General features: G+C 61.7%; 2 protein-coding genes across 2 annotated transcripts; one reads left to right on the top strand and one right to left on the bottom strand.

The window, feature by feature from the left end:
- Positions 1–4987: 4987 nt before the first annotated feature.
- On the bottom strand, positions 4988–9039 carry LOC126913596 (SLAM family member 9-like). The gene is made up of 4 exons (XM_050715828.1): positions 8853–9039; positions 8518–8781; positions 8128–8309; positions 4988–5029 (listed from the first exon to the last, which is right to left on the bottom strand). The coding sequence occupies exons 1-4, from the start codon at positions 9037–9039 to the stop codon at positions 4988–4990; spliced, it is 675 nt and encodes a 224-aa protein (XP_050571785.1).
- Positions 9040–12510: 3471 nt separating this feature from the next.
- On the top strand, positions 12511–15051 carry LOC118258613 (natural killer cell receptor 2B4-like). The gene is made up of 10 exons (XM_035567482.1): positions 12511–12541; positions 12621–12929; positions 12997–13260; positions 13555–13665; positions 14062–14135; positions 14252–14317; positions 14429–14494; positions 14592–14613; positions 14666–14745; positions 14974–15051. Exons 1-10 carry the CDS (start codon positions 12511–12513, stop codon positions 15049–15051), a joined length of 1101 nt encoding a protein of 366 aa, XP_035423375.1.
- The last annotated feature ends 642 nt before the right edge of the window (positions 15052–15693 follow it).

The following is a 15693-nucleotide window of genomic DNA, read 5'->3' as shown; positions in this document are numbered from 1 at the left end:
GGGGGGAGCGGGGGCGGGGGGGCGAGAGGGGGCCCGGGCCTGGGGGGGCGCGGGGGGGGCGGCTTTTTGCACGGCGGGGGGGGGTGCGCACCCGGGGGGTGCGGCTGGACGCGCGTGGGACCTTGGAGTTGGACGAGTGTGCACGCGTGTGCGTGAGTGTGCATGCGTGTGCACGCGTGTGCACGAGTGTGCACGCGCGTGCACGTGTGTTTGTGCGTGTGCATGCGTGTTGGCGCGTGCACGCGGGGCGAACACGCGTGTGAGCACGCTGGGGGTGGCTTTGTGCCGCTGCGCCCGTGTGCGTGCACGCCTGTGCACGCGTGTCACGCTGCACGTGTGCGTCCCGGGGCGTGCGTCCCTCTCCGTGTGCACACTCAGGCACATGCACGCCAGCTGGACGGGTGTGCACGGTGTGGGACTGCCCGGGGAGAGCAGCACCCACCCGGGACCCTGCAGCACCCACCCAGGACCCCGCAGCACCCACCCGGGGCAGGGGGCTGCGGGCTGAGCCCCCCGCCCTCGCCCTGCCTCACCTCTCCGCCGCCGTTCGGGCGGCCTCTCCCCCCGCGCCGCACGCTTGCTGATCCTCCCCTCTCTCTATTCCTCTTTTGAAAACTTTCTAAGCCCCAACTGAAGGCCCTGGATATCAGCGGCTCGAAAAATCCTCTTGCCTACAGGCTCCGGGGAAGGGAAGCTTTCCAAGTCGAGCGGAGCGGGCTAAGCCCTCGGTAGAGGCAGAAGCTTCAGCTTTCGTGGTTGGGTTTTTATTTTTTTTTTTTTTCTTGGCTGTTGTTGTTGGGTTCCTTTCTTTCTTTCTTTCTTTTCTTTTTTTATTTTTTTTTATTTTTTTTAAATAGAATTTCTAGCCCTGAGGGTTTTAGAGAAAACATTGCAAATGGGAACCAGCGCCGGCTGCCTGCCTGAGTCAGCAGGCATCTCCTGCGCCCGCCGGCGGCTGCAGCTTTGCCAAGGGTGGAGGAGCGCGGGGCGACGGGCAGGGAGCTGAGGCAGCCCGCGAGCGGAGGGGCCAAGCGCTTGGCTCCGGCGGGGATTTCTAGCAGGGCTTTCTAGCCTTCGCTCTGATTTTTAGTTTTTGCCGGAGCTGCTGCCCCCAGCCCGGGCTCCGCGCGGGGCGCTGGCGTGGCCGGGTGCCCCCCGTGCCATGCAGGAGGTGGCTCACGGCGGACTGCGGGGGCTCTTCCTCCTCCTCCTCCTCCTCCTCCTCCTCCTCCTCTTCCTCGTCCCTCGCAGGGGGCTGGGGGCTGCAGCTTCTCCCCGGCCCGGCCCTGCCCTTTGCCCCCCGCTCGGCGAGGAAGGATCCGGCCCCGCTGCCGGCGGCTCCGCGCTGCCCCCTGGTGCCGCCGCCCGGGCAATAAAAGGTGCTGAGCGCCGAGGGCGCCTGGTTCCAGCTGGGGACGAGGCATCGTCGCGTCCCCCTGCCCTCCTGAGCGGCCAAATCCTGCCCTCGGCTCGCCAAAGCCCGCTGCTCTGCCCCCGGGGCTGGAGGGGGGCGAGGGGCCGGGGGGCTGCCGCCCTCCCCCCGGAGGAATGTGGAGCAGAGGAGATGGAGATAAATAGGAGGGAGTTTGTCAGGCGCGAAGGAAAGCGAGAGAGGTCAGGGGGGAGCGGTGGGGAATTTGCTGACGGGGGGAGGAGAGCAGAGCAGAGCAGAGGAGCTGCCACGTTCGCTGCCACGTTCGCTGCTCGGGAGCAGGGGTGGCTGGGGATGGGGCTGGCGCTGGGGGCACCCCAAAACCGAGGCTGGAAGAAGCGGAGCAGGACCCCCTGGCCCCCGCCACGTGCCAGCCACCACGGCATCACGGAGGGATGAGCATCAAGCCCATCGACCCCAGAGTTGGGGCGGGATGAATGTACCCATCCTCGCGGCAAGCGTGGGACATCGTGGCTTGGGGACACCCTTCGAGGTCCCCGTGGTCCCATCCGGTAGGGTCCTGAGGAGGGGTCAGGAAGGTGCCGGTGGTGCCGGGAGGGGGGCAGCTGGGGACCAGACTCACGACACCTCCCGGCACCCCACGCGGGGCCGGAGCTGGCATCAGCGATTTGTTTTCTCCCACTCGCCGAGCGCCGGAGGCAGAACGGGAACTCCCGTGGTGCGCGGCGGTCCATGAAAGCCCATCTGTGCCAATAATAATAACAATCATAATGATATTTATACAGAGCCTAATGTCTCCGAGCAGCTTCCAGAACCCATTTGGAGGCAGCCGCTCGCCTTTGCTCATTACGAGCGGCGCGCTGGAGCGGAATGGCTAACGAACCCGCTTGTTAGCCGGCCCCGGCCCGCATGGGCGCAGCGCCGGGTGACATCGGCATGGGGCTGCCCAGGGTCCCCTGGCCTTTGGTGGCTTTGGTGAGGTCTGGGGAGGTGCCTGGGGGGCTGCAATGCCCGGGGGGCCCTGGCCGGTGCCGCCAGCCCCGCTCGCAGCGTGATGGAGAGGACGGGATTTCACTTTCCGCTCACCGGGATGGAACAACAGGGAGCGGAAAAATAATTTGAAAGCTTCCGAAAAGCACCTCGGCGGGGAAAGGAGGTGGATTTCCCTCCCCGATTCAATAAGCGGCCAGGCTGGAGAAGTCTACCCTGGCGCCAGAGCCCCGCGTTAGGTCTCTTTATTATTATTATTTCTGTAAAGCAATTACGAGGCAGCCTCCTTGCCTGCACTCCCGTGCTCCCACCAGCGTGACCTCCGTTCCGCCGTAATTAACGGCCTTCCAGGAGGGGAGGCAGCGGGCGCTGCGTGCCCGGCTCCTGCCTGCTCGGCGGATGGTGATTTGCAAAGAGCTGCAGGAGGCTCGATTTCCTAAGGAAACGCAGCTTATGCGCTCGTGCTCCCGCTCCCTGCCAATAACTTCTGAACTCCTTGGCTGATTGAAAACAAATTTCACAAGCGGGTCAAAGTCACGGGGATAAAGGATCTCAGCGGGGCTTCCTCGGGTTCCAGCTGCTTTGCCGCTCGCTGCCTCGGTTTCCCCATCAGCAAACCGTGCAGCAGCGGCTCCCCAGGGCCAGCGAGAGCAGAGCTGGGAGCCCTGGGGATGGCCGGGTGCTGCCTAACCACGGATTTGCCCAAAATGCCAGGGAAATGGCCAAAACGCTGCCTCCAGCATCGTCGCCCCAGGGCCGGTCCGGCCCCAGCTCTGAGCTTCACCTCTCTCCACCCCTCGCAGCTCACCTCGAGCACCCCAACACCAATGGAAATGCCACCGAAGGGGTGCCATCGCTGTTTATTCTTTATTTTTTTTTCCCTTTCGCACACTGATTTCTGGAGTGTGCTTCCATCTCCTAACGAGGTTTTATTTGTCGTGTCTGTTTGTTCGCCTCCCGGGCTCGGCTCTCGGACAGAGGTGCTAATAAAGCAGACATCTGTCACGGGGGATTAGATTGTGTTCTTGTTAACACGCTGTTTCCTTTAAATAAATAATTGTCCCCCAAACTGGCATTCAATTATTAAAGCAAACACTGGCACGCGGGTGACGGAGCAGCGTCAGGATGCTCTGGGAGAGCCGTGGAGATCGAGGGGCATCCCCAGGCAGCGCCCGCGCGCCCACCCCGTCCCCGTCCCCCCCATGGGGACAAACCCGAGGCAAAGTGTGGGAGGTCGCCCTCACAGCTCTCAGGTGTGAATTTTCTTGCCTGTTCCCCGTCCTCTGGGCTGGGTTTCATTGCCTGCTTCGCAGGCTGTGCCTCGTTATGGGGACCCCGTGCCTCGTCATGGGGACCCTGTGCCCTGTCTTGGAGATCCTGTGCCTCGTCTTGGGGACCCTGTGCCTTGTCATGGGGACTGCGCTTTTTCATCCCGTTACCCCACGAGTCTGAGGCCCGCTTAATGCATTATTTCCACCAGATCTGGCAAAGAGGCAGAGGAACGAGATGCTTCGGAAACGGACGCGGGGAGGGAACGGGGAGCGGAGCTGTGCCGGACAGGGGCCGGGTCTCGGTGCCCGGGGATTTTCCCTCTGCACCGGGCTCCTGCTGCGCCTGCTTAATGACAGCAGGACCTGGGAGAAATACGGCTCTCTGCACAGTCGAGATGTCGAGAGCAAGCCCTGGCCCTTGGCAGGGAGGATTTAAGCTTGCTGGGGGAGATGGAAATGCGTGTTTGCCGGCTGGTGATGATAGCGGCCATAAAGCAAGCGCGCGGTGCCCCGCGGTGTTAATAAAGCCCAGGTAACGAGTCCGCTGCCAGCCGGGGCTCCCTGCGGGGGTGCTTGGGGTGTGTGGGGTGTGGGGGGAGCACGAACCCGCTGCTGGTGGGTCTGGGGGATGTGTGTGGGGGGGACACAGCTGCTGGGACTGGTACGCAGGGCAGGGCTGGATCTGTGCCACCTTATAGGTGCAAGAAAATGAGCTCCATGCTCCCCGTGCTCCCCAAATCCTCAGGGGGTGGCACCCCCGGAGCCAGACCCTACAAACCCTACAAACCCCCTGAACCGCGGCCACGCAGGGCCGGTGGATGGGGCAGTGCCAGGCTCTGCACGTCGGGGCAAAACGTCACAGTGACGTGAAAGCCCGGGGTGCCCCGGCAGGGCTCTCCTTCCCGCTCGTCCTTATTTGCCCAGTCCTAATTCATAAATCAGCAGGCGCGAGTAATTTTCCCAGGAGAGCATTTAGACGGCAGATTGAATGAGTAATTTACTGGGAACATTAAGACGGCACCGGATAACTTATTTATGAGAACTTTTTGACAGATCTGCCCGTCAATAATTTATGCCGCACAGCATTTAGTCAGGGTCACCAGTAAATAATTCACTTATTAAAAAACTATGGAAGGTTTCATGAGACGCTGAGTTACTATCTCACACCGAATTTGGGGCCGTAAACATGAATCCGGTGCTGACCCGGTAGCGGAGGAGTCCCTGGATGGGGAGCGTTGGGACCAGGCACTGCAGGGCGCGGGGTGGGAGCAGGGACAGGGAGAGGTGTCGCTGGATTTGGGGGCAGCTGCTTCATTTCTCGTCCTCGCAGGGCTCAGTCCTTGGTCACCACGTGGACGGCCTCCAGCAGCATCACCTGCGGACCGAGGAGGGCGGTCACGAAAAACCCCTGGGCCACACGGTCCCTTCCTCCCCCCAGCACCCAGGGGCTCCCCCCTGCCTGACCCCCAGCGCGGTGGCGTCCCCTGCGTGGTGCTCAGTGCCTGTGCCCGGTCCCACTGTCCCCACCCCTCCTAGAAACACCCTGAAGCATCCCTAGGGATGGGTGCTGGTGCAGCAGGGATGCTCCAGGCTCCCTGCCCGGCATCCCAGCCCCCTTGCACGCAGCCGAGCAGCGCGGCCCCGGCCATGCCCCTGGGTCCCCTCCTCCGTGGGGGCGTCTGGGGACCCCCAGTCCGTGGTGCTGTGCCCTGCTGCAGCAGGAAAGCCCTGGGGCTGGTGGAGGGCGATTGCACGAGACCGGCTGGAGGGACGTGGGTGTTTGTAGGGGTGAAGGAAGCGGTGACTTGGCACGGGCTTCGCCGAGGAAGGGGCAGCAGCTCTGCTAAGATGTGCCCGGGCCTGATTCTGCCCCGGGTGCGCAGGGAGGCGGAGGCAGCTCCTGCTCCGCTGCGGCAGAGCCCGTCCTGCCCGTGTGGGTGATGAATAACCCGGTGGGGCTGGTGGGGGCCGGGAGAGGGAAGGTGGCCCCGGGCAGCCCCCAGCATCCCAGCCCGTTCCCCATCAAATCCACCTGGAAGCAGAGGCACTAATTCTGCCATCACCCCACAGCTCAGGCCACTTGCAGCCGGAGCCGGGAGAGGCTCAGGCGCTGCATAAAGCAGCTTTGGGCGTTCATTTGCCTTTCCCCGTGGACGCCAGACCTTCCTGACCCTCCTTCCATCCCTGACCCGCTCAAAGCCAGGGTTTCCACCGGTCCCAGCTTCACCCCAGCGGCTTGGGGTAAATGCACGGAGCCAGGGCTCAGCACCTGCGGGCTGCACCCTAGGGGGGTGCTCTGGGGGGTGGACCCCCACCCAGAGCCAGCCCGGCCCGGCGCGCGGTCGCATGCTGCCACCTCTCGGGCAGAGCCGCGCTCCGGGCAGGGCGAGCATTTTGCCTAAAACCTTGTTTTTTCCCCCCATTTCATTTACACCGAAAGGGAAGTCGGGCGCTGCGGGAACGGGCTGCGCCCCCGAGCCGGGGGGCTGCAGGCGAGCTAGAAGCCAGAAGCGGTCACAGCCCCAGCGGGGCAGGGCCGTGGGGACACCCCCCACCCCCCGCCGGCAGCAGCACCCTGCGAGCCTCGCTCAGGGCTCACGGGCCACATCCTGCACCCACCCGCAGCATCGCCTGCCCGCAGCCGAGGTGCCGGGGTCAGGGCCGGCAGCGGCCTCGTGTCCCCTTGTCCCCATGTCCCTGTCCCTCGTGCGGCCACGCGAGCGGCTCCCCCCCCGGAGCCCCCCGCGCCTGCACATCTCAGGGGCCACATTTCGCTGGAAGGGGGATGAGAAACCGCGGATGATGCGCTGAATAAAAACACCCTCTCCTCTGCAATGCGGTGCTTCGAGTATGCAGCATCTTCCCTTCCTCCTCAGTGTGGTCTGTGAAACGTGGTAAATGCTTCCCTTTCATTCCCTTCCCTTTTTATTTTTTTTTTTTCCCCTCCCTCTCTCATTTTCTTCCCCCTCTCTCCCGTGGCTCGCGCTCCCCGGGCAAGCCGCAGAAAGCTCCTACAGCAAAGGGAAGGTCCCCTTGATGTAAATTGTTCCCTACATGTTGAACCCGGCCGCAGACAAAAGCTCTAATTAATCGGCTCAGCCCCTGCTCTGGAGTGGAGGTTTTCAACCTCGCCTTTCCTTTGTACCCTTAATTAGTTTTTGCTCCTCTGCCTGTGAGCGGGGGGCCGGGGCCGGGGGAGCCCCCGCGTCCCACGGCACCGCGGGGAGCGGGCACACGCCGGGAAAACAGCCCCGAGAGGGCACAGCGGCGACTAACGAGCACCCAGCAATTAACGACGGGCGCGTGAGGCCCCCCTTTGCTGCCCCAAAGGAGAAACGGGGCCGAGCGGTCCTGCGGCAGGGCAGGATGCGCCCCTCGAGGGGGCTGATGCTGATCCCCCATCGCTTCGGGCGATGGAGGAGCGGGGACCCTGTGCCCCTTCTGTGCCTGCTTCAGGGCTGCAGGAAACCCACCCTGGGGAGACGGGAGCCACCACCGCGGAGTTTTTCCAAGAGTTTTGCCCAGGATCTGCCCGGCTCCCATCCATTCGCACCGTCCCCGGGGACGCTGAGGCCCTCCCAGGGCATCCTCGGGGCGCGTGGTGCTCCCCTCGGGGCCGCGGCGCTGACCGCTTGGCCGGGGAACGGGAAGGGCTGGGAGACAATGAGCTTAGGCACCAAGCCCATAAGGTGATTAGCGGCGGCGAGGGGATCACAGGGCAGATGCAGACGGCGGAGAGGGGGACATGGATTAGGGGCTCCTCTCCCCTCTCCCGGCATCACCGATGGCAGCCAGCCCTGGCCGGGGCAGCCGGGCAGGGGACAGTGCGGGGCTGTGCAGGTTTAATTTGGGCAGCCCTGAAATCTCAGGGCAGGAAGCAAAGCGGAGTGGGGTAAAACCGCTTTCCGGACAAGCTCATTAAGATCTACCAGCGCCGTCGATTTCGCAGCGTATCTATCGGCCGGGCTAGATAAGGGACAACAAACTGCTGCCGCGTTCAGATAACGCGGTGCTCCTTCGCCGTCGCACCCCGCTCGCAGTTTATCTGATGGCGGCAGATCTGGAGTTAAAGAGATTTGGCAGCGAGAATAAACCTGCGGCGATGCGCGGGCGATACGCCGAGCTGCCCAGATAAAAGCCGGGGGGGGAAAGAGTTTAGAGCAAGGCTGGGAGGCTCCGCGGGATGCATTGCTGCTCCCCACCCTGCCCCACGCTTGGGATGCTCGCTTGGGAAGCACGAGGTGACAAGGACCAGGACACTGGCTCTGTGCCGGGGGAGGACCCTGCTGCGTGTCCCTGAGGTCCCCAAATGCTGTCCCAGCACCACGGTCAAGGCGAAGGGCAGCTGACAAGTCAGGAAGGGTGTTTGGGGATCCGCAGAATGGCCCAGAACCGATTGAGGAACACCAGAATGCTGGAGAAAAAGAGGTTTATTGGCTTGTTAATACGTTTTCATGGGGGTTAACAACTCACATGGGTCGGGCTGCTTGTGAGTCCCTTCCTAGGGGGTCCAGTGCTTTGGGACAGGGATGCCACCGCCTGGCTCGTGTCCTGCTGCCACGTGAGGACATGCGTGATGACCACAGCTGCCACCAGGCTGCCCAGAACCAGGAGGCTGAGAACCCCCTTGGTTCTGCAGTAGCGCCACGAAACGTCTGCAACCGAAGAGCCAAAAGATGGGGAAGGGAGACACTTTCCACCCTGGGGTCACCGAGCCCCACTGGGTTTGGAGCATCTTGCAGGACTGATCCTGCCAAGCCCCCCCCCGCCGCATGCTGCTGCATCTCCCACTCATTCATCCCAAACAGATTTAAGTCCCAAAGCTCATTTAGGACATAAAGGTGCAGGAAATGTCCCACAAACCTGCGCCCGGAGGGAGGCAGACCGTCGCGGTGTCGATGCTGGCCGTGCTCCAGCTGACCGGGTTGCTCGCGTTACAGACGTAGGTCCTGGGCTCGGAGTCCCCACGCACCGACAGCACGTTCCCGTGCCCCAGGGGAGCCCCATCATGGGACCAGCTGTAGGTGTTAGCAGCAGCACCGGGCACGGAGCAGAGCAGCGAGATGTTGCACCAGCCCTGCTCCTGCTGCAGCATGCGCACCTGCAGGTTTGGCCGGCTGACGGGCTCTGTGGGGACAGGGGGGTGAGAGGGGCTGGGGGGGGGGGGGGGGGGCAATAGGGAGGGGACATCCACTCACTCCACACCGACACGCAGAACCGCTGATGAGGACCGAAGCCAGATTCAGTCTCAAAATCTGCAGAGTAGTTGCCGCTGTCTGCCTGGGTGACCGGGCTGATGCTCAGGGAGAGGGTCTCCGGGAAGAAGGTGCTTCTCCCAGAAAAAGAACCCTTGAAAACTGGAACTTTATCCTTTGTAGCCCTCATGATGACCAGCCGGGTTCCTGAATCCAGTGCCACTCTCCATTCCAACGCTTCCCACGCTGGCAGTGGTCCCTTGAGCAGCAGCCGCAGCTCTCCTCCGGCAGGCACAGCCCTGTCCTCGCACCCTGCGGTCCCAAAGAGGAGGCATGGGATGAGCGCGGGGGGTGTCACTCAGTTCCCCTCGTTCTGGGAAGGAGCTTCCAGCTAATTCCTCCTTCACCTCTCACATCCTCCATCACCAGTTGTCTCTGGGTGGTGAGAAGGAGCTACTGACGTGTACACCCACTTTGGGGTTATTCTTTCCCAATACATGTTTATTATTTAGGGCCAGTATGAAGAGAGTTGCCTTTTGCAAAGACAAAGAGGAAGCTCTGCCTTAACTCTTGCTTGCTTCCCTCTCCCAGGGCACACTAAAGCCTTATAAACGGAACAGTTTCTCAGAGATATGCATCCTTTCCTAAAAAAATAATAACAATTCACAATAACTCTGAGTTAAGTCATTCTCCCTGCATAGCAGGGAGAACTTCAGGCCCTCAAGAAAGTGCGTTTTGCTTTCAGCATCACTTTATTGGGGTTTTTTTCCCCCAGCCACTCAAAAGGCTATCTTGGACTCCGCTAGGAACCATTTTCTTGCTGGTTTGCACAAAAGACACAAAAACAGAGAACCAAAACCAACGCCACAGCTGGATGACCATCTGAGGCAGGCATGTAAAAGCAGTTTCCCAGTGAGCTTACCTTGGGCTCGGCTGAGGAAGAGGAAAGGGACGAGGAGAAGCGCAGTGCGCTGCATGGCCAGCTGCACCGCACCATGCAGGAACGGGAACAAGGCGTGACGTGGCCGTGAGGGCAGGCGTGGGGGTTGATCCTGCCCCGGCTCCCAGTGCTGGGGCTCAGCAGATTGTGGGGTACGGCGTGGGGCTGGTCCTGCACCCGCAGCCTGGCTCCATGGGGTGGTGGGAGGAGAGGGACGGAGCCCTGAGCAGGGGCATCGCCCAGCTTCGCCCGTGGGTGCAGCATCACCGAGGTCCTGCACGGATCTGGGTGGGAAGCGCAGCGAAACATGGAAAGTGCATGAGAAGAAGTCCAAAAAAATTCAATCCTGCCCTCACGCCTTTATTAGGTCCCAGAGAAAGGTGCTGGGAGGTGAGGGAGGAGGCAGCCCTGGTCCCGCACCTCCCTGACCCCCAGGCTGGGCTGGTCACTGCTCTCTGGTGGGCCGGATCCTGCTCGGGGCTGTCTCCAAGCTGGCGTCAGGGTGCTCGCATGCTGCACACTGTGAGCACCCACTGCCACCCTGAGCACACTCTCCTCCCAAAGACGAGCTGCAAAAAGAAAGCAAAACCCCAAAAGCACCCCCTTTAAGTAATTAAAATTATTTTCCCCTGAGGTTTGCAGCTGCTGCGCCCTGCAGCTGAGCTCGCTTGGGAGGCAGCAGCACGAATCGCCCGGGGGCCACGGGAGCCTTAGATGGTCCCATCCTCCCCACTGGTGACGCAGGGACAGCGGGGGTGGCCGGGGACGAGCTATGGCAACACAGAGGATATTGCACCGGAGCGTGCGCCCATGAGGGTGTGAGGAACCGCAGGCGGGAGAGGAAGTTGTTGATGGCCGGTCACGGGTTCCCAGGGCTTTCTCCAGCTGCAGGAAGCTTGCTCGCACGTTCCAGAGATGGAGCAGCTCAGGGACGTTCTGCCGGCACCGTGGATGGTGCTGTGCCTGCTGCTGTGGGTGGCAGCCCAGCTCCCTGCGGGTGGCCAAGGTGAGGAGGGGATGCGGGGCGAGCCGACGGCACGGCGGGGCGGCTGGCGGCTGCAGGCAGGGCAGGGGGGATGTGCAGGTGGGACGTGGGTTTTCAGCCAGGCTCGGGGTCCTGAGGAGATGGGCTGGGCCTGGGGGAGTATTTGGGGTTTTCTCTGCCTCTGTCCTCTGCACCCAGGCCAGCCCAGCCCATGTAGGGCCATCGCTGGCCATCGCGCTGCGCCAATTCCCTTTTGCAGGCCGGATTTCTCTGCTGAGTGAGGTCAACACCTTTTGACAGCAATTTCAGGGAACTGTCAGTGCCTGAGGCTCTTCCTAAAACTGGAGATTTCTGTGCCGTGGGGAGCAGGGCCCCTGCAAGTGCCTGGACTCAGAGGCACGTTTGGTGCCTGCAGCATCCCCCGGACACATTTCCGTAGCCCTCATCGCGTTCCCTGCTTTTGGTGTGACCAGGGTGGGCACCACTTCTGCCTCCTCTCCCCGACCACCCCATCCCCACCAGTTTGCACGCCAGCTCTGCCAAACCAGCCCCGGGGGGTCGCACCTGGGGGGATGCTGCTGGCTGGAAGCTGCAGCAACAAAACCTGCAGCAAGCTGGGGCTCGGTTGAGCTGCAAAACCCCCCTGGCGGTGCCGGTGTGGTTAACCTTGGCGTGCTGCACCAGCTCAGCCCCTGCATTCACACCTCTGCAGGCTGCACTTCGCATTGTTTCTTCCCCCGCTCGCTGGGACCACAGTGGCTGGGCAAGGCACAGCCTGGCCGAGGGCGTCACGGTGCCTTTTGTGCTTTTCTTGCAGCACAATGTGGTTGCAAAGCTGCAGCGAGCGGCAGTCCCTGTTGCTTGAAGGCTCCTGGGTGCCTGGAGCGGTGGGCGCCCAGCGCAATGAGATTCAGGCGTGAGCCCACAGGGGATAAATAGTGCTTATCCCTCCCAGGGAGGCTGCTCCTGCTCTTGCATGCCCCAGCCTCTCCTATTGCTGGGTCAGGGGGTGTCCCCTCTGTACCCGGGGTCTGGTGGCTGCAGTTTAATGAAGGGTGAGGTTTAGGCTCGGTGTCTCAAGTCAGGTCTCGCCCCCATGCACGCACGCAAGGAGAGCGAAGCCGGTGGCTTTGTCAGCACCCTCCGAGCATCGATGCGGAGCTGTGATCCCCGACCTGGTGCTTGTCCCCCTGGCCGTGCCATACAGGGGGCTACGAGGGGGCAGCAGCACACCCGGCTGTGCCGTGCTGAGCTGGGGACCCTCAGCAGCCCCCCACCTTTTGGGGCTGCCTCAGTGCCCCAGCTGCACGCAGGCAGGAGGAAGCCGAGTGGCTGCGTGCGTGCTCAGCCCAGTGACCGCTGGCTTTTGTGTGTGTGGTTTGTTTTTTTTTTTTTTTTTATCTCACCTCCACCAGAGGCCCAGACATCCGGGGCTGCTCTGAACGGGAAGGGGAGAAAGCCCAGCTTCGGGGTGGGGGGAAGGGTCCCTTGGGTAAGGTTCTTGCTGCTCCCCAGGCTGGGCAGGCAAGAAAGGAGCTGGGGCACAACCGAGCAACTGGAGCCTTACTGGAAGGGCTGCAAACACCTCTGCTCAGGACAGAGATGATGCAAACACGGGCAGCCGCCAGCTGTGAGTACGGGGTACAGACAGACACACGGCCAGCCCGGGGAGCTGCAGGATCTGGAGACACCCAGGGACCTGGTCCTGCTGCACTGAGCACTGGTGCCCAGAGGGTATGGGGGCATCAGCACAGGGGGCTCCAGCAGGTAAGCCCCCTCCCTAGTGTTTTCTGATGCCCCAGGACACCCCCCGTGCTCACCCTGTGTCTCCTCTTTGGGACCGCAGGGTGCGAGGACAGGGCTGTGCCTGCCGGAGGAGAGCTGCGGCTGCTGCCCAAGGGACCACTGCCAGCGTGGGAAGCGTTGGAATGGAGAGTGGCACTGGATTCAGGAACCCGGCTGGTCATCATGAGGGCTAGAAAGGATAAAGTTCCAGTTTTCAAGGGTTCTTTTTCTGGGAGAAGCACCTTCTTCCCGGAGACCCTCTCCCTGAGCATCAGCCCGGTCACCCAGGCAGACAGCGGCAACTACTCTGCAGATTTTGAGACTGAATCTGGCTTCGTTCCTCATCAGCGGTTCTGCGTGTCGGTGTGGAGTGAGTGGATGTCCCCTCCCTATTGCGCCCTCCCCCCCCAGCCCCTCTCACCCCCCTGTCCCCACAGAGCCCGTCAGCCGGCCAAACCTGCAGGTGCGCATGCTGCAGCAGGAGCAGGGCTGGTGCAACATCTCGCTGCTCTGCTCCGTGCCCGGTGCTGCCAACGTCTCCTACAGCTGGTCCCATGATGGGGCTCCCCTGGAGCACAGGAACGTGCTGTCGGTGCCTGGGGACTCGGAGCCCAGGACCTACGTCTGTAACGCGAGCAACCCGGTCAGCTGGAGCACGGCCAGCATCGACACCGCGACGGTCTGCCTCCCTCCGGGCGCAGGTAATTTGCCCTCGGCTACAACAAAGCTGGCTTTGGGGGTGCACCAGCTGCACTGCTCCGGTCTCCGGGACCTTCATCTCCCCAGTGAAACTCCAGAGGGTGTCATGCTGCTGCTGGGCTAAAATGTGCCCAGCTTCCCCTGCTGGGAATGGAACGGTGACTGCTGGGTGCGGGAGATGTGCATCGGGGCTGAGGTTTCCTGGGCAGGTGCTGCGCTGTGGCACTGGTGGGGACTGTGCTTCAGAAACGTCCAGGCTCTGCCCCACGTCACCCTTCTGCCCTCATTCTTCTCAGTGTCTTCCATCCTGTGGTGGGCAGTGGCCGTGCCGCTGGTGCTGGCTGTCTCCATCGTCGCCTTTGTCGCCTGCTGGTGCTGGAGGAAGCGACGGAAGGCCAGCTCGGCAGGTTTGACCCCGGGGCTGGCGCGGGGGTTTGGCTCTGCAGCTTCTGCGCTCCTGCTAACGCTCTCGGTGCTGGCCCTCGGCCACCCATCCCTCCTGGGCTGATGTGGGAGCAGCCACCAAGCCCCTGGCTCTGCAGAGTGGTCCATGGGGACGGGCTGAGTCCTGTCCCAGCGCCGTGCCCAAACCCAGTGGCAGCACTGGAGGCTTCACCCCGTGGGGTCTCGAGGACTATTTGGGTTGTGGTCAATGTTAGCTCTATTCAGAGGAGGAACAAAACCTCCAGACTGCCGAGGGATGCCTTTCTCCCTCTGCTTTGCTTTACTCGAGTGCTTCCCGGGGGATGAATCCCCCCAGCGTGGGGGCTGCAACCGCTCATCCCTCGCTCTGACCCTTCAAGCTCCCCCAGAACACGTCGAGCCATCGCTGACTGTCTATGAGGAAGTGGGCAAAGTCCAAGCTGGCCAAGACCTTGTGAGTGTTGGGGGCGTCCCTGGGAGCCCCCTCCCCATGTGGGGAGCATCGGTTTGGAAGTGCCTGTCGCCCTGGGCTGCGTCCTTTAACCAGCCTGGGGCTGCTTTCTCCTGCAGAACAGGAACAGGGAGGCCAATGCAGTAGGAAACACTATCTACGCCGTGGTCTCCACCAAAGCACAGGTGGGGCTCCAACCCAGGGGAGGGAACCTGGGTGGCCCCCTGGGCAGAGGGCTGCCCCTTTTGCCCATAACTTGCTTTTCATCGCACGTTTTCACTGTTTCGCCCTGGCAGGGGCCCAGAAGCTTTCAGGAGCCCCAAACCTGCACCATCTACTCCACTATTCAAGCTACCAAGAAGGTGAGCTTTCCCTGCTGTGACTCCAGCCCATTTGCAATGGCAGGGAAACCCAAATCCTCCCCACAAGCTGAAGGCATCGGTGCTCGGTGGGGCCCAGTACCCCCCGGTGCTCCTGAAATGTCCTCAGGGACCTTTGGTGGGGCAGCAGCCACCCACTGTCCCTAACGGCAGGTCCTTTCTCTGCTCCGCAGTCCCCTTCCATCAGGAGGAAGAAGCTGGATCCAGCTCTGGTCTGCACTGCCTACACAGAGGTAAAATGGGCCCCGGCCCCGTGGGGAGAGGAGCCCCATGCGTCTCCTCTCCAAGTTCTGCTCTGCAGCTTCTGCTGCTGGAATTTGGGTGACTTTGGGGGTGTTTTCTGGTGACTAACGAAAGCCCCACGTCACCCTCACCGTGAGGGGCTGTAAATGCCATTGTGGGGGACCCGAAGCGACACCCACCAGTCCCTGCTGGGCTAAAACTCCCCCCTTTCCTTGCAGCCTACGGTGCCTTTGAAACACTGGAGTCCCCCACCGCGGGGCTTGTCCCTGTCTCCTATGGACCACCACCTCTCCTAGCCCCTGGCCATTTTGGCAAGACCTCTTCTTCTCCTGGAGCCAGCACCCAAGGGGCAGCACCCACGGGGAGCTGGGGATTTGCTCAAGATGAGAACATCCAGAAATGGGGTTTTACAAGGACTGCAAACCCAAACTGCGCCTTGGAGGCTTTGCTGCAATGGAAGGGGGACCGGCTGGGTGGTTGAAGCTTGTCTTTGGAGGAGACGGCTTTGAAATCTGGACTGTGCGTCGGTGGGAGCTGAGGATGCATGATGTGTGTTAGTGCCAGTGTATGAGCTTTTTTTTTTTTTTTTAATTTTTTTTTTTTTTGGTTTTTGACAGATCCAATACACCTTGTGAATTCATTTTTAAGTGTGAATAGAAGCCGAACTGCAAGAGGCAATTGTGGGGCTGGTTTAATTAGCTTAATTGACTATTTATAGCCTGAAATATAACTTGGAGGGGGAAGGAGGGGGGGGTGGATCACCTTGCTCTGGGATTGGGAGCCTCTGAAGCCAATGCTGAGGAACTTGGAAAAGTTTCTGCTGTGTGAACTGGGGTGGCCCTGGGGATGGTTTCAAGGCAGGAGCATGATGCTGGGCATGGCCTCGAGCACCCGGAGCCATCCTGTGTCCAGCAATGCCCCCATGTCCCTTCCCACTG

The sequence above is a fragment of the Cygnus atratus genome, chromosome 28, assembly GCF_013377495.2.
Source record: "Cygnus atratus isolate AKBS03 ecotype Queensland, Australia chromosome 28, CAtr_DNAZoo_HiC_assembly, whole genome shotgun sequence".
Classification (NCBI taxonomy): Eukaryota; Metazoa; Chordata; class Aves; order Anseriformes; family Anatidae; genus Cygnus; species Cygnus atratus.
Note: the sequence above shows the minus strand (reverse complement) of the source record. Positions and strands in the feature narration are given on the sequence as shown.